Source organism: Sus scrofa, chromosome 8 (genome assembly GCF_054392235.1).
Source record: "Sus scrofa isolate SSC_HxYL_T2T_F1_AM1 chromosome 8, Sscrofa_HxYL_maternal_Yorkshire_Landrace_v2.0, whole genome shotgun sequence".
Classification (NCBI taxonomy): domain Eukaryota; kingdom Metazoa; phylum Chordata; class Mammalia; order Artiodactyla; family Suidae; genus Sus; species Sus scrofa.
This window is the reverse complement of record NC_139390.1, coordinates 115,968,142-115,996,133: the sequence shown is the minus strand read 5'-3', so window position 1 is coordinate 115,996,133 and position 27,992 is coordinate 115,968,142. Positions and strand designations below refer to the sequence as shown.

General features: G+C 39.2%; 1 protein-coding gene across 50 annotated transcripts in view; it reads left to right on the top strand.

Moving 5' to 3' along the window:
• ANK2 (ankyrin 2) overlaps positions 1–27,992 on the top strand; it is a 607,793-nt gene that overhangs the window by 385,120 nt on the left and 194,681 nt on the right. For all 50 annotated transcript variants that reach the window (XM_084973140.1, XM_084973126.1, XM_084973116.1 and 47 more), the window contains one exon: positions 9,659–9,760. In XM_084973140.1, coding sequence (XP_084829266.1) covers positions 9,659–9,760 — 102 coding nt within the window. The remainder of the gene's footprint in view (positions 1–9,658; positions 9,761–27,992) is intronic.

Below are 27,992 nucleotides of genomic sequence, written 5' to 3'. Positions count from 1 at the left end.
AGCCATAAACAGAAAAAAAAAAAAAAGTTTTAATCTGTCTCATTGTGATAACATCTTAGTAATAAGCCTATTTATAGAAACATTTTGTGAAATCAAACTCTTAAGGGCAAAACAAAGCTACTTTTCAAGTCAGACTTTTACTATCCTTAAATATACTAACTTAAGTATCTATATTTCTTCTCTTCAGTAATGACTTTTATTTTAACTAATTAAATAATTTTGTGTTTTACAGGCCACACGCCCAGCAAATGGAAGTTCCCTGGCTAGGGGTCGAATGAAGCTGCAACTGCTGGCCTACACCACAGTCACAGCAATGCCAGATGTGAGCTGTGTCTGCAACCTACACCACAGCTCACGGCAACCCTGGATCCTTAACCCACTGAAGGGGGCCAAAGATTGAACCTGCATCCTCATGGGTCCTAGTTGGGTTTGTTACCACTGAACCACAATGGGAACTCTGACTTTTATTTTTTTTTAAACAAAACTTGGGAGTTCCCTGGTGGCTCAGTGGGTTAAGAACATGGTGTTGTCACTGCTGTAGCTTGGGTCACTGCCCTGGCATGGGTTTGATCTCTTGCCTGGGAATTTCCACATGCCATGGGTATGGCCAAAAAAATCTTTCATTGTCTCATAGCTTTTGCCAGAAGTCCAAAATCAAGGTATTGGCTCTTCAAGAATTATTTTTAAATGATATATAAAAATATATAAGCATTTTAAATTTCAAAATCACAGGGAATTTGAAGTATGAAATAGTTATCAAATATGTGTTCTTTTCTTTTTTTTCTTTTTTTTTTTTTTTTTGTCTTTTTTGTCTTTTTGTCTTTTGTTGTTGTTGTTGTTGCTATTTCTTGGGCCGCTCCCACGGCATATGGAGGTTCCCAGGCTAGGGGTTGAATCGGAGCTGTAGCCACCGGCCTACGCCAGAGCCACAGAAACACCAGATCCAAGCCGCATCTGCAACCTACACCACAGCTCACGGCAACGCCGGATCCTTAACCCACTGAGCAAGGGCAGGGACAGAACCCGCAACCTCATGGTTCCTAGTCGGATTCGTTAACCACTGCGCCACGACGGGAACTCCTCAGTGTTCTTTTCTGATTTAGGATTTTTGTTCCTACCAGTTTTGTGTTCTTGCAGTATTTCTGATCTATTAAGTAAGGATATTGTCACATTATTAATACTTTGATTCAATTTTCAGAAAAGTGAGTAACACAGGAAGTGGGTGTTCAGCAATTTTTTTTTAAAGGTATAAAATTGTCTCTAGTAACTTACTCATGTTTATCCTAGAAGATTTAAAAACCAAGATCTCCAAACCAGATGTGGTCATCTTGGATTTGTAGCACACCAGAATACGATTTGAAGACCAGAGTACTGTCTGTACAATATGTCCAAATGATAAGAAAAGTGGAATAACCTTTACTAATGCCAAATGAAAGGTGTAATTCATATACGATCAAATAAAATGTCATTTTTATAAGTATAAAGCCTCAATAGTTATCAGAGCAACTAATGAAAAGATGCCCTAGAATTTGACTTAGCAACTTTTTTGGGGGTTCCGGAACAAAACTGTAGGTATTCAGAAGTGTAAATTGTCTCTTAGACCGTTGGTGCAGTTTTCTTTCCACATCTTGAATAATGTGAATAGTCTGCATTAGAAAAATTGCTTCCACAGTAAGAAAAAGGTACTGCTTTTGAATACTATTTTTTTCATCTCTTTCCTCTTCAGTGATTTTGTCACCATTGTGTAAGTTAGGAACAACTCATTTTTCAATGTCATCATCCTTTTTAAGTAAATGTTTCATTTAGTTACATGGCACAGATGGGGAACTGCAGATTAGAATGTTTATTTTGATATTTCTCACAAAGTTTACATGTCTATTTGGGAACACCCAGAATGAACAAATAGAACTACAGCATTTTCAGCAACCAGAAGCCCCTTTCTGCTTCTTTCCAGAAACTACTATTCTGACTTCTAACAGCATAGATTAGCTATGTCCATTTTCAAACTTTCTAAATGGAACCATAAAAATGTCCTTTTTTGGGTCTGACTTATTTTGCTTAGCATTATTTTTGTGAGGTCTCTCCATGTTGTATGTGAATATGGTTCATTCATTTCTATTCCCACTGCTATATGATATTCTAGTTCTACTCTGTTTCAAAATATAAGAATTGTGCAAGAGATTCATGAATCTCAACATAGTAATACAAAATATTCTCTTTTTTTCTTTTCTATTTTTAGGGCCGCATCTGTGACATATGGAACTTTCCAGGCTAGTGATCGAATTGGAGCCACAGCTGCCGGCCTAAGCTACAGCCACAGCAACCCGGATCTGAGCTGCATCTGCGACCTACACCACAGCTCATGGCAATGTCAGATCCTTAATCCACCAAGCAAGGCCAGGGGGGTCAAACCTGCATCTTCATGGAGGTTCCCAGGCTTGGGGTCGAATCAGAGCTACAGCTGCCGACCTACACCATAGCCACAGCAATTCAGGATCCAAGTCTTGTCTGCGACCTACACCACAGCTAATGGCAATGCCGGATCCTTAACCCACTGTGCGAGGCCAGGAATCAAACCCACAACCTCATGGTTCCTAGTCGGATTTGTTTCTGCTGTGCCACAACGGGAACTCCCAGAATTTATTTCTTTAGTAAAACTTCCATATTGTTTTGACACCAATTCTCAATCTTGTGTGTTAATCATTGTCTTAAATAATATTTTAAAAGTAAACTGGAAATACCTATACATGAACCAGTTTTCTTAAAACATAGGTCACTGAAGTAAAAGCAATCTTTAGGGAATTTACATTAACTCTTTGAAGATCAGAGCTTCTTCAGCATTTCCCATTTAGTAGCAATGTAAAGAGCTATTGAAAGTAAATATACTGAAAATACAGCTTGGAGTTCTCACTGTGGTGCAATGAGATAGGCAGTGTCTCTATAGCACCAGGAGGCAGGTTCGATCCCTGGCACATCACAGGGGGTTAAAGGATCTGGCGTTGCTGCATCTGCAACGGAGGTTGCAACTGCAGCTTGGATATGATCCCTGGCCTGGAAACTGGAAACTCCATATGCTGGGGGTGGCCAAAAAAGAAAAATGTGGCTTAACACATTTGAGCTGCATTGTATAAACTTCTGGTTTATCGTAGTTTTTATCACTAGTGGCAGCCAAATAGAACTTAGGTGAGATTTTATAATGCGAAGAGTTTTAATGGTCATTTCTGTGTTCTAAGTTCAGAAAGTCATCTTGTGGAATTCTTTCCAAAAAAATCAGTACACCTAGTGTGCACATCTCATTTGCCCCCAAAGTCTTGGTTTATGACAAGATAGTTTGAACTGCTAAAAGAGCTAAAGCATATAAACAATCTAGCAGTCCTTTACAAAAGTAAAAGCATTCATATATCACAAAGAGGGTGCTTTGCAAAATCTTCATCATTGGAGACAGCCATACCCAGTTCTGGCTTCTTTTTTGTCCCTTTGCACCTGCACACAGCAGAGTATTTTTAAATACTCTGGTCTTCTGGCAGCAACCTTCTTATTTAAAGAAGATAATATGTATATATCCATCCTTTTATTAGCCATTGTTGTTTTGCTTTTGTCATTTACAAGAAAACTACAATTATAAAACAAACTCAGTAAGTCTCTTTTGTCTCTGTCATTGGGCTAAGCACCTTCATATTGTATTTCCTTCTTCCGGCAACTCTATACATTTATTTTTTGATAGGAAATTGAGACTCACAGAGACTCAAGATCATGTAACTCATGATTTGCTGGACATGGGAGTTCCCGTCGTGGCGAAGTGGAAATAAATCCAACTAGGAACCATGAGGTTTTGGGTTCAATTCTTGTCCTTGCTCAGTGGGTTAAGGATCTGGCATTGCCGTGAGCTGTAGTGTAGGTTGCAGACATGGCTTGGATCCTGCGTTTCTGTGGCTGTGGCGTAGGCTGGCAGCTGTAGCTCCTGTTTGACCCCTAGCCTGGGAGCCTCCATATGCCACGGGTGTGGTCCTAGAAAGCAAAGACAAATAAACAAACAAATAAATAAAAATGATTTGCTGGACACGGTTTCAGCTTATCCAACCTTCCAAGGAAAAGACCTATGGAATTGTAGAAATGTCCCTTATTTCATTATGTTCATATTAAGAGTTTTCCTCTCAAGTTATTTTAATATCTTTTATTTATTTTGTATTACTATAAAATGTGGATCTTGGGGTAGGCATGTAAATGACCTTGCTTTTACAAAGGAATAACTGTATCCTAAGAAAATAAGCCAATTCCTTAAATTCCACAAGGAACATGTGCTTTCCTATGATTAATCAGTCAGCAGATATTTGTAGAAGGTACATGACAAGCCAGGTGCCCTGTATCACTCTCTCAAGGCTACTGGCTGACTCACATATAGGATGAATATTTCTCCAGCTTGAATAAGATATTCATCTCTTTCAAAGTAGAAAAAATGTGTGACCTCCAGTTTTGTTATTTTTATTATAGTTTAATTTAGCTGTAAACATAAAACCACATAAAACTCTTTAAAATCTTAGACTATTACAGAATGAAAGTTTTACAAATTAAGCATAAACAGAGCTAATAAACTTATATTATTAAAATAAATAACACCAATGTAATAGAATGGATAGGATTGTCAAAAGCTAAATCACAGATATTGGGTTTCATGGTAAAAATTCAGATTTCTACAACTTATTTCTGAATTTCACTTCATTGGAAATAATGTAGGGCATACATTTTTAGAAGTATGTGGTACAAACTCTTACTAATACAGCTAAGGCTTTGTCTCCTGCTTCAGAATAGTAAAGCTTAAAGCTGTCAGAGAACTATGCCAATGCCAGTTTTTATGGTGAGCCATTTGATAGTCATTTAAATCTCTCTTCATTTACTTGGAGATAAAATTAGTCTTAGGGTTGAGATGTGTACCTAATCCAATAAAAACTGCAGTTGGAAACGGAAAGGCATTTTACTCTGGATTTTCCATTAGATTCACGGCTAATGGTCGAGGCAGGTTGGACCATACAAAGATACCATCTGAGTCTGTTGTTTATTTGCAACTTTAATGTGCTACTGAGTGCTGCGCTCAGTTTCCTTTGGTTCATCCTGCTGTATACAGATGCTGTATCCATCTGTATGATGGCCAGATTCTCTGATCAGTTTCTGTACCATGGCAAACATTTTGCATGTCATGCGTTTATCTACAGTCCATCTCTGCTTCACCTGAAATGCACTGCATTATAAACACAAAGGCATATCCCAAAATTACGTGGTTGTGCCCATTTAAAGGGTAGCCATCTAGACGACCTGGAACATGCTTGTGTTCTCCTTATTAGGCTATTTTGGACTGTAAGCACAGAAGTTTTATAAAATCTTGGAGCAAATGTGGGCTCCTGTGCCTGTGACCCCGGACTCTTTGGGGAAGCCTTTCCTTAGGACATGATGTGGCTCTTTGAATGCACATTCCTCCTGGCCTGTCATGTCCACTCAGCTGGGTGCTGAGAAAGTATTGCTTTTCTAACATTCCAATCAAGAAACGTACAGAACTGTGTCAAGAAGAATTTAAGAGGAAATTTATCTCTCTCGGCTTGAGATGCCACCCTTGGGTTGTAAAGGGGACAAGTTTTAATGACATCCATCTGTTGCAGATTAAAGTAAGTGGGGCTCAGCCTTTGAATGCTTGTCCAGAGTCAGACTTTACAGGCATAAGTACAATTGGTTTTAGGATTGGGAGTTTTAGGGACATAAAGCAGCAAAGCAAAAAGAGGTTAGTCTGTTGGCCTGGGACTTTTCCCCCAAAGGAGTTGCTACTGCCTCATTTTCTCTTTATTGTGCTTTTTATGTGTGAAATCTCCTGGCCTCACCAGAAGACCATAGTCTATTTTGAAAGCATACTTTCCCCCGTACTTATACCTAATTTTAATTTTTATATTCTTACCTCGGTCATACTCAGAGGGAAATGTAGCATGGTAAAAATTGCTGCATCTCTCACCATGAATCCCTGAATCCTCTTTCATCTATGTGTTGATTGACGAGAACCAGACTGACTGCTGTTTATCCTAAGCGCTTATGTCAAGAGCTTTAATCACAGATTGACCTCTTTGTAGCGTAGGGTTTGCATGTGTTTATGTGGAAGTGGGAGAAAAATGTATTCTTCCATGCGAGTCTATTGTTTCAATATATACACATAAATTTTGATGTCTCATTTTAATTTTGCTCTTGAAACTCATACTCGAATTATTTTATAATAATACCCTATATGCCTTTGCAAGATGTATTTCTAATGCATTTTCTCACTTGAGGGAAATGAAATCCCTTAATGGGGTTCTAGAAGGATCCAACTTATAGCAAAATCTATAGTGTCTCAACTGTTGAAGAGGTCCCTGCCAACATGGCTTAAATGTTACATTTCCACTAGCTCTCGCTCCTCCCAAACACTGGGAACACTTTTTGGCTAAAATTCCAGGGATTGGCTGTAAGTCTTTGACTTGCATCTAGTTTCCAGGAGTTTGATTCATAAAAGAGAAACTAGTTATTCTTTAAAAATCATTTCACTTGTTTGTTTAAGTTTGTCTTTTTAGGTCCTCACCCAAGGCATACGGAAGTTCCCAAGCTAGGGGTTGAATTGCAACTGCAGCTGCCAGCCTATGCCACCGCCACAGCAACGCCAGATCATGGCAATGCCAGATCATGGCAATGCCAGATCATGGCAACGCCAGATCCTTAACCCACTGAGCAAGGCTAGGGATCAAATCTATGTCCTCATGGATACTAGTTGTGTTCATTACCGCTGAGCCACCATGGGAACTCTGAAAACTAGTTACTAAAACTTGTTATTATGTAACAGCAAAAGCAGCCCTCCAGGTCATGCCCAGTCCCTATAGAGGTGCTAAAAGGGTCAAATAGGTACCTCTCAGTGACACCTAAAGCCCTCTTCAGACCAACAGCAGCCCCTCTCAGCTTCCACAGGATGTCTCCAGGAGTTACTTCAACCCTACAGGGTCAGGTGTTCCCTTCAGCTTCCACTTGTCCATGGCATTCTTTTTTTGTAGGAGTTAGAGGGCACCCTGATCTCTTTTTTTAAATGTTATTCCAATATTTTATTATTTTATACTTTTCCTTCTTTACTCTGAACAGGAGTAACAGTTTGATTGAGGATAATTCACATACCAAAAAAATCCCTTGTTCCAATTCTACAGTTTGATGAATCATGTAGTAAATTTATGGTGTTGTGCCCCCATCACCACAATCTAGTTTTAGGACACATCCATCAGCCCCCCGTTTTCTTCATGCCTGTTTTCAACCCCTGCTCCCATCCCAGCCCCTAGGACACCACTGATCTCTATAGTTTTTGCCTTTTCTAAAAACTTCATACAAAAAATATGTGCCCTTGGAAACTTTCTAAACTTCTTTCCTCACCTATTAAATGACCATAACAACAGTTCCCTTCTCCTAGTGTTATGATATATTAATGATATATGACTTCTTAGCTCTGTGTCTGGCCCACAGTAAACATTCATAAATGTTACCTATAATTATGAAGCCTCATGTACAAGATGAAAGAAACTGGGCATCATCTTTAATATAGTATATTATATTAATATACTATAGCATAAAGTATATTTAATAATACATAGCATGCGGATTTATTTTCTGGCTCTACGGGAAATAATATTGTCATACTTTCTGTGACCTAATATTTTTTAACTGTTGTTTTATAGTAAATAATGTTTCTTCTGGGATCCTGACAGGACATAGTGCTGAGAATCATGTTTCACTTTTAAATGCTGTGGCCTCAAACCTGAAGGTGGAAAATCTTCCTGGAATTTATAATTTGCTGCACATTGCAGAACACTTTCATAAACAGGCCTTTCAACATGAGTCACAATTCAGTTGCTGCAGCATTGCAGATATACTTGGGGCACCCAGCCATGGGCACAGCTTTCAGGAAGGATGAGGCGTGAGGCATCACAGTGGTGCAGGAGGAGGAACAGGGCGATGTTAAATCGTGACACATTTCTGAAGACTCAGAGCATGAATTCCAGAAGCGTAGAGTTCAGTCATACCTTTCAACTCCTCATAAAGTCTCTACATGGTTTCGTAAATATATAAGGCATTGTGGTATTTGGGTTAAACGCGAGGTCATTTCATTCTAGGGTTTTCAGTCTTCCCCAAGGTAAATCATTTGAATGCTATGCAAATAACTCCATATTTGAGACTCCCAGAGGAAAACACTTCCATTTCCATCTCTGTGCATCATCACCAGTCATAATAAATTGGTTTGTGAGCATGCCAAGGGCCCCTGCCAAGTTCATTCTTGGAGGGAGGGAGGCGGGCAGGGCAGCACTGAGGACAATGCTGGACTAAGAGCTGCCATCTTACCTGCGTCTCACTTCCTCATGGGTCCTGTTTCCTGGGACCGCTTTCTCTTTCTTCAGAGCTGATACCACCAGACTAAGTAGAAAGGGAAGCCAGTGTCTTGGAACCTAACAAGAGTTGATCACGTCATTGTGCTAAAGTTGGGCTTTGTCAGCAAGCCAGAGAGGCAGGGTGACTGTGGCTACCTCTCTACAGTGGCCTCCTCAGGACACCTGCGGGTGGGAATTCAGCTGATTCTCCCAGGATCCGATTTTGAGAGGGGCAGAGTCAAGACAAGGGCTCAAAAAGCGGTTCCTCCATCCAGAGTGGTCATCTCTACCAAGAGATTTGCGTCTGCTGTTATATCAACTGGGTTAAATTTCATCTTGTTTTTACAAAATCACTGGGGTCACAAAATTTACATCAGCCCAGTGCACACCTGCCAGCTAGCACTACCCACCTTCCTCAAAGAATCCTCAGAGCTTTCTGTTACCACCCGCCCCCCCAATAACAGGACAGATGACTGCCAAGGGACCCAGGCCCAATGTTCTCCCTCAGATGCATCTGAAAACCAAACAGTAGATAAAAACTATTACATTTACAATGGATAAGCAATGAGGTCCTACCTACGGCACAGAGAACTATGTCCATTCTCTTGGCATAGACCATGATGGAAGATAATATGAGAAAAAGAATGTATGTGTGTGTGTGTGTGTGTGTGTGTGTATGTGTATGACTGGGTCACTTTGCTGTACAGCAGAATCTAGCCCAACATTGTAAATCAACTATACTTTAATTTAAAAAACCTTTTTTAAAAAAATGAACAGTAAAAGAAGAGAAAGAAGTAACCCAGTGCCTTTTTAAGAAACCCATTTATTTTAGTTTTTTGATTCCTTTTCTGCCTCGACATTAGGCTCAGTATAAAGTCACCAGCTTCCTGGAGCTAAAATGAAAGGGTAACTGTGAATTTGAGGGTAGTGCAAATTCACCTTCAAATGTGGCTGAAGATTTGGAATAAAGCATTAAAGAGTAATTTTATTTTAACTCTTTTTTTTTACACTCTAACACAGCGGGCTGTATTTCCCATGGACTCCACTTGTCCTTAAACCACTCTCCAGAAATATTGTGAAGTTGCTACCTTGTACTGTGAATTACGATTCAGTGTTTTAAACTCAGGATTGAAATATTTTGCAACTAAAGCTTTTCGGATGTGCAGTGTAAATACTCTTGTCTTTCTGTCTTTGATATGTTTTCATTCGATCCAGAATTCATGAAAGGTCTTTTCTTTTTCTCACAGTCTGACAGCAATGCAAGCTTCCTCCGTGCTGCCAGAGCAGGCAACCTAGACAAAGTGGTGGAATATCTGAAGGGGGGCATAGACATCAATACCTGCAACCAGGTAAGAACACGGCAGCTGGCTCTGTATTACGCACTGAAGTCACTCTTACTTATTACCTATCCATATAGTTCAGGACCCCAGCTCTTTTTTTTTTTTGTCTTTGTTGAATTTACAAAAATAGCATAGGGTCAGAATTACAAAAGTCCATTTTGACTCCCTTATCAAATTTTGAAGGCTCAGACATTTGTATCTAGAGCTAATAATGCTGGCAACGTAGACAGATCAAAAATAACTGAACGTCAGTTTTGCCTATGAAATGATCTGGGCTGTCCTTACCTGGAATGTTGACCAAGAATGATGTTTTACTTCTCATGTGTCATCAACCAGGTATCTGGACTCTGGCTGCTTTTCTTGTCTGCTCTATGCCTTTTGCCCAGAGGTAACTGTTATATTTTGGGAGAGAGAAATAGGAGGATAAAATCAAAATTATTCCCTCCTTTCCCCCCAGTTAGTTTTAAAATATGGATTTGAATAAAATGAGACTGAAACTGTTGACTTATATGATGTTTTTGAATTATCGATTACATCCATTCTGTGAGGACTTTAGACAACATTCTATACATCTTGAGTAATATTTGGTCCCAAGGATGCTGAGATTTTTGTATTATTTTTAACTAAGATTTTAATGCCATGAATTAAAGTGTCTATTGGACTCCAGTATTCCCTATAGTGTCCTAACTATTGAAGAGGTGTGTGTGTGTGTGTGTGTGTGTGTGTGTGTGTGTGTGAGTGAGACAGAGCTGACTCAGAAGTGAATAAGACTGGCTAACTTTAATTAATAGGAGATACATTTCATTGTTGGATTCTAAATCATCTGCAGAATGCCTCTTTCTATCCTAATAGATAATGAGTTATGTCCAATCTATAGTCTCCTGAAATTAGTAAATCTTTTAAATACATTTTAAATTAGTAAATTTTAAATTAGTAAATCTTTTCAAAAACTGAATCTGAGATCTTTTCATAGTCAACTTATTCTCTTGTCAGATTCCCACCTGTTGATTTCCTCACCAATGTGTTAGTTCTAGCAGCTCTCCCCCCTCCCCTGCTCCCATCCGGCATTCCTCTCTTGGCTTGTCTTCCACATTCTAATATGTATTAAGTTGAGTCCAACGCAGCTGCCATGACAGCCTCCTGAGTAGGTTCTGCTCCATCTCGTCCACTCTGATCAGTCTCCCCACTGTGTCTTGAGTCGTCTTTCTAAAATAAAAATTTGATGATGGTACTCTCCCCACCTGCAAACTTCTTATGGCTTCCAATGCTTAGTTGTATAAAAATTACCTGAAAGCTTTTGCAAAGGGTGCAGAATTTCCCTTGCTCCTCCTGAGAGTCACCAGCATAGGGAGCATTGTCACTGATGGCAATATTTCTTATGCTTTAGAGGAGGACACCTCGTGACATCAAAAATATCAAGTGCTGCTTGCTGTTGGGAATATCAGTCTGCTGTCACCCTACATATTCTTTTGGGTGTGGCAAGAATGAAAGACCCTGAATACTCTTTATCTGGGGCATTTCTTAGGGCAGTGCTTGCCATGAACATAACCCCTTGAGGGGTTAGGTAAATCCTCCAGACAAAGAGTAGGCTTGTTTTTTCTTATTCAAAAAGCTGTGGGAGTTCTTTTGTGGCGCAGCAAGTAAAGATCTGGCATTGTCTCTGCAGTGGCTCAGGCTGCTGCTATGGCACAGCACAGGTTCCATCCCTGGTCCGGGAATATCCACATGCCATGGGCATGGCCAAAACAAAACAAAGCAAAACTGTGAGTCCCCCAGTGATGGTTTTTGTCTTTAACATAACCCATGGCATGCACAGACATCCATCATTGTCCTGTGTGTCACTCCGTGAGACTGGAGGGGACATAAGGAAATGGTATAAACTTGTCGATACTCTGCCTCTGCTTTTGGGGTGAACTCTAAAGCCCATTGTTGGAGTTCCCATCAGTGGCTCAGCAGAAACGAATCTGACTAGCATCCGTGAGGATGCAGGTTTTATCCCTGGCCTTGCTTAGTGAGTTAAGGATCCAGCATTGCTGTAAGCTGTGGTGTAGGTCACAGACACGGCTTGGATCTGGAGTCTCGTGGCTGTGGCATAGGCAAGCAGCTGCAGCTCTGATTTGACCCCTAGCTCGGGAACCTTCATATGCCATGGGTGCGGCCCTAAAAAGACCAAACAAACAAACAAACAAACAAACAAAAAAAACCCAACAACAACAACAAAAAGCCCATTGTCTTTGATTCAGGAGACTTGTGTCTTCTGTTAGCATCATGCAAGAGTATCAGTTCAGCTTTTTAGCTTGTAGGAAAGATAAAATCCTAGACCTTACATAGTTCTTTACAGTTTGACCTATGGAATAAGGCCAAACTCCTTTATCCCAATTTGGAAGAGCTTCATATTTTGTATCTCCATTTCGTATCTATCTTATATTTCATTATAAATCTTTTTATTTGATATATATTTTAGTGTTCTTTTGAAAAATGAAACTGTTACAGCTATTTTGAAAAATGAAACTGGAAAATGAAACTGTTACAACTATGAGTTCAATTAGGTAAAATCATCATAAGTGATGCCAAAGAAGGAACCAAAGGAAAATGAAGTTAACCTCAGTCAAACCAAGGCCACTTCATCCTAAAATATAAGATACAGCTTAATGTATAAAAGATCTTAGGGTTTGGGTTTTTGTTTTTTTTTTTAAGAAAAATAAACACTTAGAAGTAAATACTCCATTGTTATCTGCTTTATAATTTCCAAAACCCAGGAGGACAAAAGAGGTAACTCTTCAGCGGAAGCATACCTCATTTTTGAGTTACCCTGGAATGTTTTTAGCAGCCTAACATATTTTTCTTAGAGTGGTTCACTATCCGGTGATGAGTTACTATGAAAAGGAAGATTTATTTTTGAGAGAAGCCAACATAATGTCATGAAACCCCAAAGAACTTAGAGCCCAAAGCCTCAGGTTTAAATTCTCCACTTTTGCTGTCATTTCAGTTCAGGAAACGACAGTTTTATAACCTTGAAAACAAGAACATAATTATACATTCAGTCTGAAACCACTGAGTTGCACTGTAAGTTGAATTGTGAAATATGAGAGGACTTTCTAAGGTGTACATATGCTAATTGCAGTAACTGGATAAGTCACCAAGCAGAAAAATTAAAATTTACCTCTGCACAAAACATGAGATTGATTCTCCTCAATCACTTGAATTTACTAGATATAAAGTAAACGTGGTCTGGTGTTAGTTCTTTATTATTACCAGTTAAGAATGTGCATTGAATAGAGATTAGGGAAATAAAGTGACTCATGTTAACTGCTTAGCTACTATTAGCTTTGTGTTGGGGGTTTTATGTATGAAGTTTCATCAATCAACAGAGACAAATGTTAGGAGGTGGGCATTTGCCTAAGTTTACAAATACAGAAACTGAGTTCCCCAAGGCTTAAGTGATGTCCCCAGGTCACACAGATCTGTCTCTCAGGTACAAAGCCTTTTCTATCGCAGGACAGCTTCCTGAGATATTTGGATCTGCCCTTACAAATTTACAGTGGTAGTATCCTTTTTTTTTTGAAGCTTGAATTTTATTTTTAATTACCATTGCTAATTTAAAAGGACTCTATTCATCCCCAGAGTAAAGTAGTTTGTAGTTAAAGGAACTTTTAAGTCAAAGAGCACCACCACCAGGACTACCGATAAAATTCAAATAAAATATAGTACAGAAAATAATTTCCAGAACCCACGAGAGCAAGAGAGGCAACTCTTCAGCCAAAGCATTGCTATTTCTAAATATGCAAAAGTGCAAAGTTAATATGGCACATGAAACAAGGGAAGAAAAAATATCTTTTATTTTGCTTGTTAAATCTGAGTTTCTGGGGAGCGTTATGATGGGTAACATAGAAACCAGGACTTTCTGTACCCTGTTGTATTTCTCAATGAAAGGCAATCTGGTCTGCACCCACTTTCCAGAAATACCATGTGTGTTGGCGTGTGAAGGTTCCTTAAACTGAAATTTGGAAGAAAAATTTTTTCTTTATAAAAATGGTCTCATAACTACCATGATAATTTTGAAATTTAATGGAAAAAATACCACTTGGCTTCTAACCACTTAAAGGATATGGGGAAATTCATAAATTGGGTACAAGAAAAGATTTGTTTAAAAAACTTCAAGTTTTTGTTGTTGTTGTTGTTTGGGGCCACACCCAGAGTATATGGAGGTTCCCAGGCTAGGGGTCAAATCAGGGCTACAGTGCCAGCCTACACCGCAGCCACAGCCACAGCCAGCTTTCCCACCCGCTGAGCAAGGCCAGGGATCGAATCTGCATCCTCAGGGATACTAGTCGGGATTCGTTTCCACTGTGCCACAATGGGAACTCCAAAAACTTCAAATTTTTAATTTTCTTTTCCAGTTACAAGTCTGCTAACTTTCATTTTCCTAAGATTAAATAGGAGATATATTTATCTTTTTATCTCTTATACATTTAAAAAGAGAGAATAAATCTTAGCATTCACTTCCCTATTTTTTGAAACTCATATATATATGCTTATACTTTTTTATTTAGTAATTGGTCACAAGATAACAACATTATAGACAAGGTTAATGTCCAGACATTAAAAATAGACTCTATAACCTTTTCATAAAAATTTATAGCCAGTTATAAATCAACGAAAGCCTCTGAAGTTTTGGATACTTTCACTACGTACAAAATTTATTGGTTCCACTGCAGTGACTTCAAAATGAAGGACAGCACTTATCATTTACTGGACATAATCTTAGATATTACACCAAAGGTTAACACTTTTTGGAGTGTTCTGATATTTGGTCTTGACCTTTTTACCACTGAAGCGATAAGGTGCAAAAATATCAGTTAAATCCTATGTTTCCTTTCTCCAAAACCAAAGGCAAGGTCAAAGCAAGGTCAAATAATATTATTATTTTCAAAATAATATTAATGTTCCTAAAATACCAGGCCTTTACCAACAAGAAGGTATACCCAACAATGAGTTTATCATATGCCCATATGGTCATGACTCAGACCACAAAGCCCTTTGGGGAGTCACTTAAAAGTGTGGGTGCTGGACTCCCAACTCTCATTTTATCCACTTGCTAGTTACATGGCCCTGGGCAGTCAACTTCTGCAGGACTCAATGGTTTTCTCAAAATAGTGATCATGACAACACTAAAGTCATAGGGTGGTTGTGATAACTGAATGAGATGTTTACGAAGTGCTTAACAGAGCAAGCATTCAATAAATATTAGCAAATAATAATAACATTAGCAAATGATAATAATTAGCAAATAATAATAATCCATTATTATAACAATGTAATATTTTTATATCAATTTTCAACCTAAGCTTTAGCCATAGTGCTGGTTCTCACAGGCAGGCCAGAATCTAAAAGGTATTCTCATCGCCTATGTCATCAAACAGGAAAGATCACATTTAGTAGTAATTTGGTAACTATTTATCTAGGTTACTTTAAGGGCTCTTTAGGACCTAAAATCTTTTCTGAGTGCCATTTGGATCCATCTGGTCTGGAGCTCTCTTTTAAAATGCCAAAAACAATTCTATTAGGCTGGAACTTTATAAAGGCTACAAAAATGAATATTGAAAATTGAATTCACGGAATTCATGGACTATGGAATAAACCATATAGTTTTCTAACAAGTTAAATGAGGTACAAATAATCTAATTATAATCTACGAGTTTATTTTGATCCCTCATTTATAAGAAGCAAATGTGGTACATCTGTCCAATTTTAGTTATGTGTGCTCTTTTGTTTTTGGATTCTGCATTCTCTGATTTTCTTCAGTACATTTATACCAATTCTTGCTGTATACTGAGTAGTGCTGACTCAAATTGGATTTGAATAATGTCTGCTAAATATTTTGAGCACTTAGAATTTTCAGTTTCAATGTTGATAGTCATTCAATGTAAAGTAATTCCATTTTCATCAGAGACTTTTCATCAACTACTTGTCCATAGCTCTAAAAAATTTTGCCTCTATTAGTAATTACACAGATTTATGAAGATGTTTGAAATGTAACTCTTCTTTCATTTAAAAATGCCAAGGCTGGCTTCATGCAAATTAGTTCTCTGTCTTAAGTACTCTGCTAAAATGATTTAGATTGAACAGAGCAATTTATATTCTAAGAATTGTCTTGAAAGCTCGCTTTCTACTACTAAAAGATGTGGATTTTAAAACATAACACCCAGGCAACCACTCAACAACGCCCCCCTCAAGTCATCTCAGATTTTATAATCATAGGAGTTTTTCTGCCAGTCTGAACACAGGCTCATCCTTTGTTCATCTGCTTACTCAAGCATGTATTGTATGTTTACTAAGTGGCAGGCAGTGTCCTGGGTACAGTGAACAGAGAGGCAAAATCCTGCCCTCACGTAGCTTACAATCCACAACCTGAGAGGAGAGAGACAGTCACCAAGGAAAAAGTAAAATATATGGAAAGAGAGATGGCACTAAATGACAGGGAGAAAAATACAGTAGGGGATGAGGAAAGAGAGGGGAAGGGGAGCAGTGTGTCACGTGATACAGGATGGTCAGAAGAAGACCTGAAGGAGCTAAGCAAGGAAACCCCCAGTGAGGCCAGTGTAGCTGCAGTAGAATAAGGGAGAGGAGGAGGAGGAGGTCAGGGGAGAGCCCAAGGCAGTGCTAGAGAGCTTGTAGGCTATTTTAAGAACTTTGGTTTTCATTCTGAGAGAAGAGATGTAATTAGAGAGTTTTAGCAGAGAGGTAACATCAGCTGCCTTAAGTTTGAATAATCACCTTTAGTCTGAAAGGCAGCAGGGCAGGAGGGAACACTTTTGGAGTACTTTACAAAGAAGGAGTATTCCACTTTACACTTTACAAAGGGATATTACACTCTTGTAATACTTTAGGTGAGAGATGAGGTGCTGGGTACTCGGTACCAGGGCAGCAGGCAGGAGAGATGGAGAGAAGTGGTTGGAGTCTGGATATGTTTTGAAGATTGAGCTAATAGATTTTGTTGACAGATTTAATGTAGACCAAGAGCAAAAGAGAAGAGTCGGGGATGAAAGCTGGGGTTGCAAAGAGAGTAATAAGGATTGAAGGTTCATTAGCTGCGAGGAGAGAGAAGAGGTGAAATAGTTATCTAGGAGAGTGATTAAGGTGCATGATTAATAGTGCACGATTGTGAAGGAGCCAAGTAGGATGAGTGGAAAAGAAAGGAGTCAGAGTCATCCCTGACTGGGATGACAAGGAGAATAATGAGGGTTAGTTTCATTAACTGAGATGGGAAGACTGTTTCAAGCAGGTTTGAGGGAATAATTAGAAGGTCAGTTGTGAACATGTTAAGTTTGATTTGCCTATTTGATATCCAGGATGTTGAGCATGTAGTTGGGTATATGAGTTTGGGGTCCAGAGGAGAGGTTTTGGCCAGAGGTATGTATTTTGGAGCATTCATTGTTACAGATGTTATGTACAACCATGAACCTGCATGAGGTCACCACAAGAGTGAATGGAAAATTTATGAAAAATAAAGAGATCTCACGACTGAGCCTTGGGACACTCCAGATCTTAGAGGTCAGGAAGATGAGGAGGAACAAGGAAGGAGCCTGGGGAAGGGTGCCCATAGAGGTTGAAGAAAACCTAGAGTGAGGTGTTGTGGAAACCAAGTGAAACAGTTATTTTGAGCTGGAGGAAATGGTCAGCTCTATAAAACACTGTTGATGAAATAAGCTTTAGTAAAGGGGTGGTAGCTGATAACTTGAGAAAAGCATTGTCAGTTGCCTGGTGGGGTGAAAGGCTGCCTGGAGTTGATTCAATCAGTCATGCAATAATGGGCAGACCAGATACTACTGCAAGGACTCTTTCTATACAGAGAAGGAGAGAATGGGGAGGTAGCTGGAAGATGAAGTAGAATCAAGAGAGGTTCTTTTGAAATAGGAAATGTTATAGCATTTCTGTTTCATTGATGGAAAATAATCAGCAGAGGAGGAGAAAATCAGTGATGCACAGGAGAGAGGAGAGAATTGCTGGTTGGTGTCCTGGGGGAGGTGAGAGGGGATGGGGCTTGATGCACAAGTAGGGAGCTGGCCTTTGCTAAGAACACGAATATTTCAGGAAGAGGAAGGGTTTAGGGACAAAAGAGCCAGAAGTAGTGTGGGTGTGATGCTGGGAGCTGGATGTGGAATGGAAATTCTCCTTTAATTGTGTCTATTTTTAAGTAAAATATGAATGAAGGTCATCACCAGAAAGCAAAGATGGGAGAGAAGGTGTTGGAAATTGAGGAGAGAGAGATATAAAATAATCATCAAGGAACATGAGAGAGTGATGAAGGGTAGCAGAGTATGATTGCCAGGCAGTGTAAAGGGACCACTTAAGGATCATACCCAGCAAACATGAAGGTGTGTTTTTCTGTAGCCACGTTCAGCCCTGGGATTAGATGGAGAGGTTTATAACCAGGAATGTGGTTCAGCTAAGCATTCATAGCACAGCTAGAGAAAGGGAAGCCAGCTGAGCATGCACGTAAGAGAATGAATAAAAGGATTGTAAAGATTATGCGTGGAATGTAGGCTGAGTGAGGAAAGAAATGGACACAGTGTAAAGACAAAAAGTCCGCATGTCAGGGGCTGCAGGATTGTTGGATTTGGGTCAGTAGATTGGCAGGAGAGAACATGGTAGTCAATACTTGACTTGAAATTGAGTTCCTCGAGGAAAGTTTTATTATTAGAAAATGGTAAGTGGGTTGATGAGGTAGAAAGAAGAAAGAAGAAAAAAATCATTGGCAAAGAAGTCAGGAACTAGCAAATTCGAGAGTTCTAGCAAAACCACCTTCATGTATGTTGGAAAAACTGGCAATGAACTAGAAGCTAAAATCTTCAAGCGATCAGGATGGGTTCTAAAAGATACAGGCTGACGGCATCTGGAGGTTTGTATAAAAGGAGCAGGAAAGACAGTTTTGAAGAGCAATGAAAAGCTAGTGCACGAGCACCTTTCCATCAAGTTCACTGTTTAATGGGGTATGGGGGTAAATATTATCACTTAAGTAGACTTCGGGGAAGCAATGGCTCTGGGTTTCATTTAGAACAGAAAGGCTAAGAGAAAAGATTTAATGTGCTGATAACCACATTCATGTGTTCAGGAGGATCTTGTCTAAGAGTTTCAGGAGATGGGAAAAGATCAGAGACAGAATAGGGGATAGCAAGGCATATAGGGGTTGCATTTGGAGGGATGAGGATTGACCTGGTAACTGGAGCAACCAGAGATACAGGGTATGATAAGTTTAGCCCACAGGGTCCCAACAAGATAGTGATGGTGAGACCATGAGGGTGGTCTGGAGAAAGATCTAAGGTGGTGAGGAGTCTATTCAAGAGCCCATAGAGTTATGGAGCCTCACCTTGATTGCTGCTATAGAGAGTGAATGGAGAGATCTTGATCAAACATGCTTTCAGTACAGCTCTTCAGATATGCACCCCAGCCAAACATGGGTGTGCGAGATGAGCTACAGATGCCATTCAAGCTTAGTCACTTTTCTGCTTGGTTGTTTGCTTTGTGCCATTAAAACCCTACAGCCCCCTGCAGTAGCTAAGGTTTTGTTCACTCATAGTCTAACATTCTCTTTGCTGATTACTTTTTCTAAGCAGTCTATTTCCTCTCTTCCCCTACCTTTCCTCTCCCTCCCAACCCTTGTAAATTTCTCTTTCTCCGTGTGTGTGTGTGTGTATGTGTGTGTGTGTGTGTGTTGTTGATGATTGTAAAGGAGTAACCACAAATCCTAGGATCTCTAGTTTATTCAAGGCCTTCTTTTTTCTGGAATGAGGAGCAAGGGGAAAAAAAGAAAACCTTGTTTTCAGATGATCACTCCTTCAGATACTTAGAAATGAAGGAAATAGGTGCATAGAAAAAGTTCAGCAGTTCCGTATTAAGAAGCAGTTGTCTGTTAAGATGGACGTAATCAGAGGCTACCTGTCTGTTATGAGCCGACAACACACATGCGTGTAACTTGATGCAGGCAATTGATTTTAGTCCAATACTCAGTTTTCTTCCAGCCTTTGCCCTCAGAAATGAAAGGTCTCCAGGGCAGGATGAAAGAGTCCAAAATGCAGATGAGCAAAAGCTCATAAAGCACATCACCTTGGAGCAGATAATCCCTGGCTCTCCATCCCCTCCACTCCCCTCACCCTGTCCCCCCACAAAAAACTGCTGGCAGGAAGGAGAAGAAGAGTCTTTTGTGCAGGGTGGAGGGGGCAGTGGGGTTAGTCTGAAATTAGACCCTGCACCTGAGTGGGTAGGCAAAATCATTGATGGGGTGAGAAAGGATGCTACTGCCCTTGGAAGGAAGTTTATTAGAGAATCTGTGGTGTGATATTTCCCTTAAGTGCCCATGGGAGGCAGAGGAGGGAAGTAGGGAGAGAAAGATGTAAGTTATGAGGGAGTTGAGAATATATTTTCTCATCCAAAGCAACCACTAGATGTTTATCAAGAGATTTGTTATTCCCTTGAAATTCCTTGAAATTCCTCATTTTGACATCAAACTAAAGATGATCTCTACAGCCCTTTTATTAAAAAAAAATTTTTTTTTATCACCACACCATGGCATAGGAAAATGCCACAGCTGCAGCAATGCCAGATCCTTTACCCATTGCTCTGGGCCAGGGATCAAACTTGCACCTCCACAGTGACCTGTGCCTCTGCAGTTGGATTCTTAACCCACTGTGCCACCGTGGGGAACTCCTGCAGCCCTTTTTAAGAATTCTTTTTATCGAGATTTTTATGTTTCTGTCAAAGGCACTAGATTCTTTTGCATCCACAGCTAACAGTTTAGCAACACACAGAAAGGAATGCAAGTCCCCCACACCAGGAGTTTGAAACATTAACAGCACAGGAAAATTAAGAGGTTTAAAAAGGAAGGTCCATGAAGTATACCAATATAAATATGGTAAAAATTAAATTTAGGGAAAAGGGAGGTGAGCACTAACCTATATGAACCAGCTCACAAAGAATGATTTTAGAATTTAAGCTCAGTTGGTTTAGTGAAAAGGACATTTTGCTGAAGGAATAAGACCCAGGTTAGCACATAATCGGTTTCCAATTAATATTCAGTAGATGTATAATTAAATAAACATGGACATTGAGCCAGTCATCTAAATTATTCTGAGTCTCCAATTATCCATTCATTAAATGGGAAATAATGACACCTATGATATAAATAATAGTTACTTTATTGCATCCCTACTTTTATAAGCATGCTTTATTGCATGTTCATCACTGTGCTACATGTGTATGTAGTCTTCAAAACATACTTCTCTACCTCGAAGGGAGACCACTTTGGGCTCAAATGACCTGTGAGAAAACCCATTGTGTTGTACACACTCATTCAGGAGATGAAATTATGGCTCTGACATTTGCAGTTGGATAGAAGTTAATTAACAAAAAGTTGGGATGACCACACTTGATGATTTCACTCAAACTAGAATAGCTGGGTGACAAGATTCTGGATAAATACTAACAAGTTTATTCCTTCCAACTTCATCAAAATTGCCATTATTTCTTTCAGACAATTTGTAATTCTGTGAGACAGAGTAAAGTTTCTAATACTTAGGAGGGTTCTAGTCATGTCTCCACAAGCCTCTATTCTGCTTTCTAAATGGAAAGACCCAAGTTTCATCAGGGTATGTTTATAAACCATCTCTTGAGGCAGTATTTCTTATACTCGGAGAAGGAGACTTTTAGGGGATCTCTGAGACTACATCTGTATGCTTCAGTTTGAGAAATACTGCATGAAAATTCATGTTCCTTTAAAAGATCCCTTGAAATCAGTCAAGAATGCATCAATCAAGAATGCAAGAACAAGAAATTACTAGATGATATTTAAATAAATGTGATCATCCAGATGATCCAGATTGTACTTTTTTAAGATTGGCACTTAAATAAAAATATCAAATTAAAAAAAAATTCTCAGACACTTCTGAGAGCCTTAGGAATACATCCAAGGATTCCAGACTGAGAAAAGCCATTTTATCTATTTATTTTTTTTAACTTAAAAAAAATTATTGGAATATAGTTGACTTACAATGTTATGTTAACTTCAGGTGTATGGCCAAGTGAATCAGTTATCCATATACATATGTCTATTCTTTTTCATACTCTTTTCCCATATAGGCCACCCCAGAGTACTGAGTAGATTTCTCTGTGTTATACAGTAGGTCCTTGTTATTTATCTACTTTATATACAGTAGTGTATATATGCCAATCCCCACCTTCCAGTTTTTCCCTCCTCCCACCATTTCCCCTTTGGTAACCATAATTTCTATGCCTGTGGTCTTTTTCTGTTTTGCAAATAAGTTCACTTGTATCATTTTTTTTAGACTCCACATGTGTGATATTATGTAATGTTTGTCTTTCTCTGTCTGACATACTTCACTTAGTATGCTAATCTTTTGGTCCATCCACATTGCTACAAATGGCAATATTTCTTTCTTTTTATGGCTAAGATTCCATTGTGTAAATATTTACCACATTTTCTTTATCCATTTGTCTGTTGATGGACTGCTAGTTTGCTTCCATGTATTGGCTATTGTAAATAGTGCTGCAATGAACATTAGGGTGCATGTATCCTTTTGAATTATGGTTTTGTTCAGATATATGCCCCGGAGTGGGATTGCTAGATCATATGGTAGTTCTATATTTAGTTTTTTAAGGAACCTCCATACTGTTCTCCATAGTGGTTACACCAATTTACATTCCCATCAACAGGAGGGTTCCCAAGAAAAGCCACTTGAGATAAATGCTTCTCTCAGGGTATAATTTGCACTCATATATGTTAATGTTACCCAGCTTCAGCCTCAGAGAGTGCACTTTTCCTGACTGTGCTTCCAAGGGCTAGAGGTGGACATAGTTGTACCTGACTTGCCCATGTCCTGACTATGTTTACTGACAAAAGGTACAGTGAATGGATGAATGAGGCAAACGCCTTTTTACTGATACATGGTCCATTAGTGCATCCTTTGTAGGAACATTACTGAGTATCCTTCCTCTTATGTTAGGTATTGTGTTTGGTGAAGAGGTTACAAAGGTGAGTAGATTTGACTTTTGTTTATGAGAAGGCTTGTTGGGAAGATAAACAGGAGACACAACACAATCAATTCTGAAAAGAACCCCATTTTGTGATTGTTCAGAGGAGAAAGTGATGAAGCCAGGTTGTGTATCTTCGACAAACTTGAGGTTGATACCATGTGAATGCGGTTTGCAGGAATTGTTTTCTAAGGATGGAAAGCAGAGTGACAGCGTGGTACCTGCAAGACTCCTATAAGCCAGGTTTTGTTGTTTGATGGTTCCCTCCTCACTCCCCATATTCTTCTAGAGCCCAGCAAGTCAAATTTGGCTTATTTTTAATTAAAACCGGGGGAAAAAAGAGGGAGAAAATTAGAAGTCATTGTAAGTCTCTAATGACATTACTAGATTTTTGTACTTGGTTCCCAGTACAATGTTTGGTTTACAGTAAGTGTTCCAACGAGTTCTACTAGGTGAATGCTGGATATTCAGTTATTATTACTTATTGCATTTAAGCTTTGTCTAGTTTATATTAATTGAAAACTCCATACCCTGTTTTTATCCGAGTCTAATATGTTGTCCAAAACTGTTTCCTTGGTTGCGCCTTGCGAGGAGGAAGACACAGCACATATTGGAATGGTCCCTGGAACCTTTTCGGTTTTAATCTCCTTGTTTCCATCCCCTTGAGGTCCCGCCACGCTCCCCTCTCTTGCTTCATTCGCACCCTTGGCACCTAGAAGCACATCCATTTCATGTTGTCCTATTAGGGAGTTTTTCACCTTTCATTAAAAAAAAAAAATGGGTTGCTGGTTAATTACACTCTCTTTCCCCTGCTTGCCAGTCTTGATAAATTCTATGTTAAAAGGAGAAGATCTAGAGTTCCTGTTGTGGCACAATGGGTTAAGAATCTGACTGCAGTGGCTTGGGTCGCTGCAGAGGCACAGGTTTGATCCCTGGCCAGATGCAGTGGTTAAGGATCCGGCCTTGCCACAGCTGTGGCGTAGGTTGTAGCTGCAGCTTGGATTCAATCCCTGGCCCAGGAACTTTCATACACCACAAGTGTGGCCATTAAAAAAAAAAAGAGAGAGAGAGAAGGTTCATGTTCTTATTTTATTTTATTTTGGCTGCACCCATGGCATACAGAAGCTCCCAGGCCAGGGATTGAACCTGTGCCACAGAAGTGACAAAGCAGGATCCTTAACTGCCAAACCACCAGATCTGTGTTTTTTTAATGCCCTCATTTAAGATGACTTGACTGAATTAGGGAATGAATCAGTGATACATATACAAAGACAAGGCTTAGTCTCATGGATATTATCTTCAACTCTTCTGGAAATTATAGTCTTATCATTTGCCATCTAAGAAACAGAATTTTTTCCTGTAACTTAAGGGATCAACCAACCTAACCCCTTTCCTCCATTTTTGCTTTAAACTAAAACTGGCTAAGCTTGGCATGAGCATGATATTGTAACATTCTAGAATTTGTTATAGAATTCCTTTCTAATTTTGATACATTTAGATATTAATGTATCTTGTCTAGAGGCCTAAAGGAAATAATTTTTCTCCTTAAATACCGACCTATTATCAGAGGCTGAGATATTTTTATTCTAAAGAATATCAAATAGAGTTAAGGAGAAATTGAGGTCCAAAGAAAATGAAATAAGATTATAATGCAGGGCCCTCAGATTTTTTGTTTTTTATTTTCATTGTAGGGGTTAAGAATGAAGTTTCTGAGCTAGAATCACTAGGTAGTTCATAACCGATAATGTTCAATTTAGAGTTAAGTGAATTAATGCAATTAAAAGCTTATAACTTTGAGTTCCCACTATGGTCCAGTGGGTTAATTAAGAATACAACCGGGAGTTCCCGTCGTGGCGCAGTGGTTAATGAATCCGACTAGGAACCATGAGGTTGCGGGTTCCGTCCCTGCCCTTGCTCAATGGGTTTACGATCCGGCGTTGCCGTGAGCTGTTGCTATGGCTCTGGCGTAGGCCGGTGGCTACAGCTACGATTCGACCCTTAGCCTGGGAACTTCCATATGCCGCGGGAGCGGCCCAAGAAATAGCAAAAAGACAAAAAAAAAAAAAAAAAAAAAAAATACAACCGGAGCAGCTAGGATTTGATCCCTTGCCCGGGAACTTCCATGTGCCATGGGTGCAGCCAAAACAAAACAAAAAACAAACAAAAAGCTAGAACCAAGCATGACACATGAGAATAAATTCTAATGTATTAGTTATTATGTAAATAATTTGCTGGCTACTTTTAAATTTAATGTTTAAATCTCTTTAAACCCTGACTATTTAATGAATAACTCATCATTTTCTTTCTTTGAGCTTCATGTTAATCAGATGTTTTGCTTTGGTGCCTGTATTTAGTACCTATAAGTATTTAGCGCCTCTAAGTATTAAAGAAATAATTTATTTATCATTTCTCTCTAAATTAACTTAAAGAAATGAGACCATGTGAAAATGACATTTAAGTTGGGAGAACTAAAACTCAGTAATAGGAGTTCCCACTGTGGCTCAGCAGGTTAAGAACCCAACATAGTCTTCCTTAGGATGCAGGTTCCATCCCTGGCCTTGCTCAGTGGGTTAAGGATCTAGCAATGCCCCAAGCTGCAGCATAGGTCGCAGATGCAGCTTGGAACCCGCGTTACTGTGGCTGTGGTGTAGGTCAGCAGCTGCAGCTCTGATTTGACCCCTAGCCTGGGAACCTCCATATGGGACAGGTGTGGCCCAAGGAAGGAAGGAAGGAAAGAGAGAGACAGGAAGGAAGGGAGGGAGGGAGGAAGGAAGGAAGGAAGGAAAAGGAAGGAAGGAGAGAGGGAAAAAGAGAGAGAAGGAAGGAAGGAAGAAAAGAAAGAAAGAAAGAAAAACTCAGACGTAAAATAGCTCTTTGAATTATTGATAGAATGACTACTTATGGACCAGGTACCCATTTGCTTTTTAGCTCAAAATACTGTTAAAAATAATAATTTCTGCATAAATTAATAATTTTACAAGTGCAGATAAACATTATTTTTTGGACTCAAAAATACTCAATTCAGGAGTTCCCGTCGTGGCTCAGTGGTTAATGAATCCGACTAGGAACCATGAGGTGGTGGGTTCGATCCCTGGCCTTGCTCAGTGGGTTAAGGATCTGGCGTTGCTGTGAGCTGTGGTGTAGGTTGCAGACGTGGCTCGGATCCCGCATTGCTGTGGCTCTTGCGTAGGCCGGTGGCAACAGCTCCGATTCGACCCGTAGCCTGGAAACCTCCATATGCCAAGGAAGTGGCCCAAGAAATGGCAAAAAGACAAAAAAAAAAAAAAAACCTCAATTCAAGAGAGGTTTGGAGATACTAATTAGAATCAGCAACCATGTTAATCAAAGTGTAATTCCTGTCCATAAATCCTACCCCGATGAAGGCAATCCATCGAACTAAATGAGACTAGTACCTGGCATAGTGCTGTTTTGAGATACGAAAGAACTGGCAATTTTTTACACTAAAGTATTGGTGATACAGCACATACACACACACGCACACACACGTAGATTGTGACTCTGCTATTATTAAAAATGAAACTAAACAAGACAAAAACCAAAAAAAGTAAAACGTAGAGCGGAAGGACATGTTACTTAATTACAATGAGTACTGAGTTTACTCTGTGCTTCTTGTAAATTAGTGAAAAAAAGACAAACATTGAATTATGCACTTTTCCTAAATTAACAATTAGTGAAAACAAGCATAGAAGCTCTTCCTATTACTAAACTTTTTCCTGTTATTGAACTCAACCATAATTTATCAAAAGAACCCATATAAAGTCGACACAAAGCCATAAATATTGCTCAAATGGACTTTTCTTATATCCACCTTATGTACAAACCAAACTGTAGTGACATTTCATGATTCATTGAAACCATTTCTGTAGGGACTAGAGAGACCCTGTCCCAGGTATATTGCTTTTTTTTTTTTTTAACTTTAGAATCATAATTTTACCCAGGTATATTGCTTTTGATGATATCCCTGAATCTATCCTGATATAAATCTAGGAGGACGAATAGTTTACTGTTAAACTAATAATTACTGTTTCTGTTAAATAGGGGTTTGTCTCTGAAGACTCTTTGACCAGAACTCAGTAAGCTCATAATAAGTGTTTTAGTAATACAGAAACTGACAGTATCTTATGTTTTGATATAAAAAAAGGACCCAGGTGCCTCAAACCCTGTATGTATGAGAGGCACTCCTGGGAAAGTACTAGGCTCTGCCTTGAATCTGAACCCAAATATAAAAGGTCTGACCAGTTCTGCACATCTGCCTCCTTTCCATCCCATGCCCTACAAGGAGAAAAATATCTAATAACAAAGCATCCTTTGGAATGTGGGCCAGTGTGGCTAATTGACTGTGCTAAGCTAGAGTGTTAGTGTAGCTCCTGTGGGAAATTTGATTTTTTAGAAACATGACCCGAGGGACTCACCAAAATGGGTTAACTGGCAAATACATTCTCAGAGAGGTTGCTGAGTTGTACTTTTGAAAAGGTTTATCTATCACTTTCCATTTTCAACATGATTAATTTGTATGTCAGCTCATATTCAGAAGCTAGAACATTCTGGTTTTAGACCAGTTGATGCTGAGTTGCTTTTTCTGATGACAATTATCCAACATATTCAACTGATAATTAAATATATTTCTGGTTAGAAATTCTAACCAAATAGAGGCAAGCATAAAGAAAGTTGTTTGGCTTCTGTTTCCTGCAGCTGAAGGACATGAGTGCAATATGATAGCAGTCCCAGTTTGTATTTTTAAAGAAGGCAGTTTAAGAATTTACAAAATTTAAAATAAGAATTTCACCTATTATCATCTGTATCTTTATAATCACTCTGGTTTCAGTAGCATTAGTGTGATAGAAATCCTGGGAATTCCTGTTGTGGCTCAGTGGTTAATGAACCTAACTAGTATCCAGGAGGATGCGAGTTTCGCTCCCTGGCCTTGGTCAGTGGGTTAAGGATCAGGCATTTCCGTGAGCTCTGGTGTAGGTTGCAGATGAGGCTTGGATTCCAAGTGGCTGTGGCTGTGGTGTAGGCCGGCAGCTATAGCTCCATTTCGATCCCTAGCTTGGGAACCTCCATATGCCACGGGTATGGGCCTAAAAAGACAAAAGACCAAAAAAAAAAAAAAGAAAAGAAAGAAATCCTGAAGACACATGTACATCCTGAATTCGATTTACATACTATATAC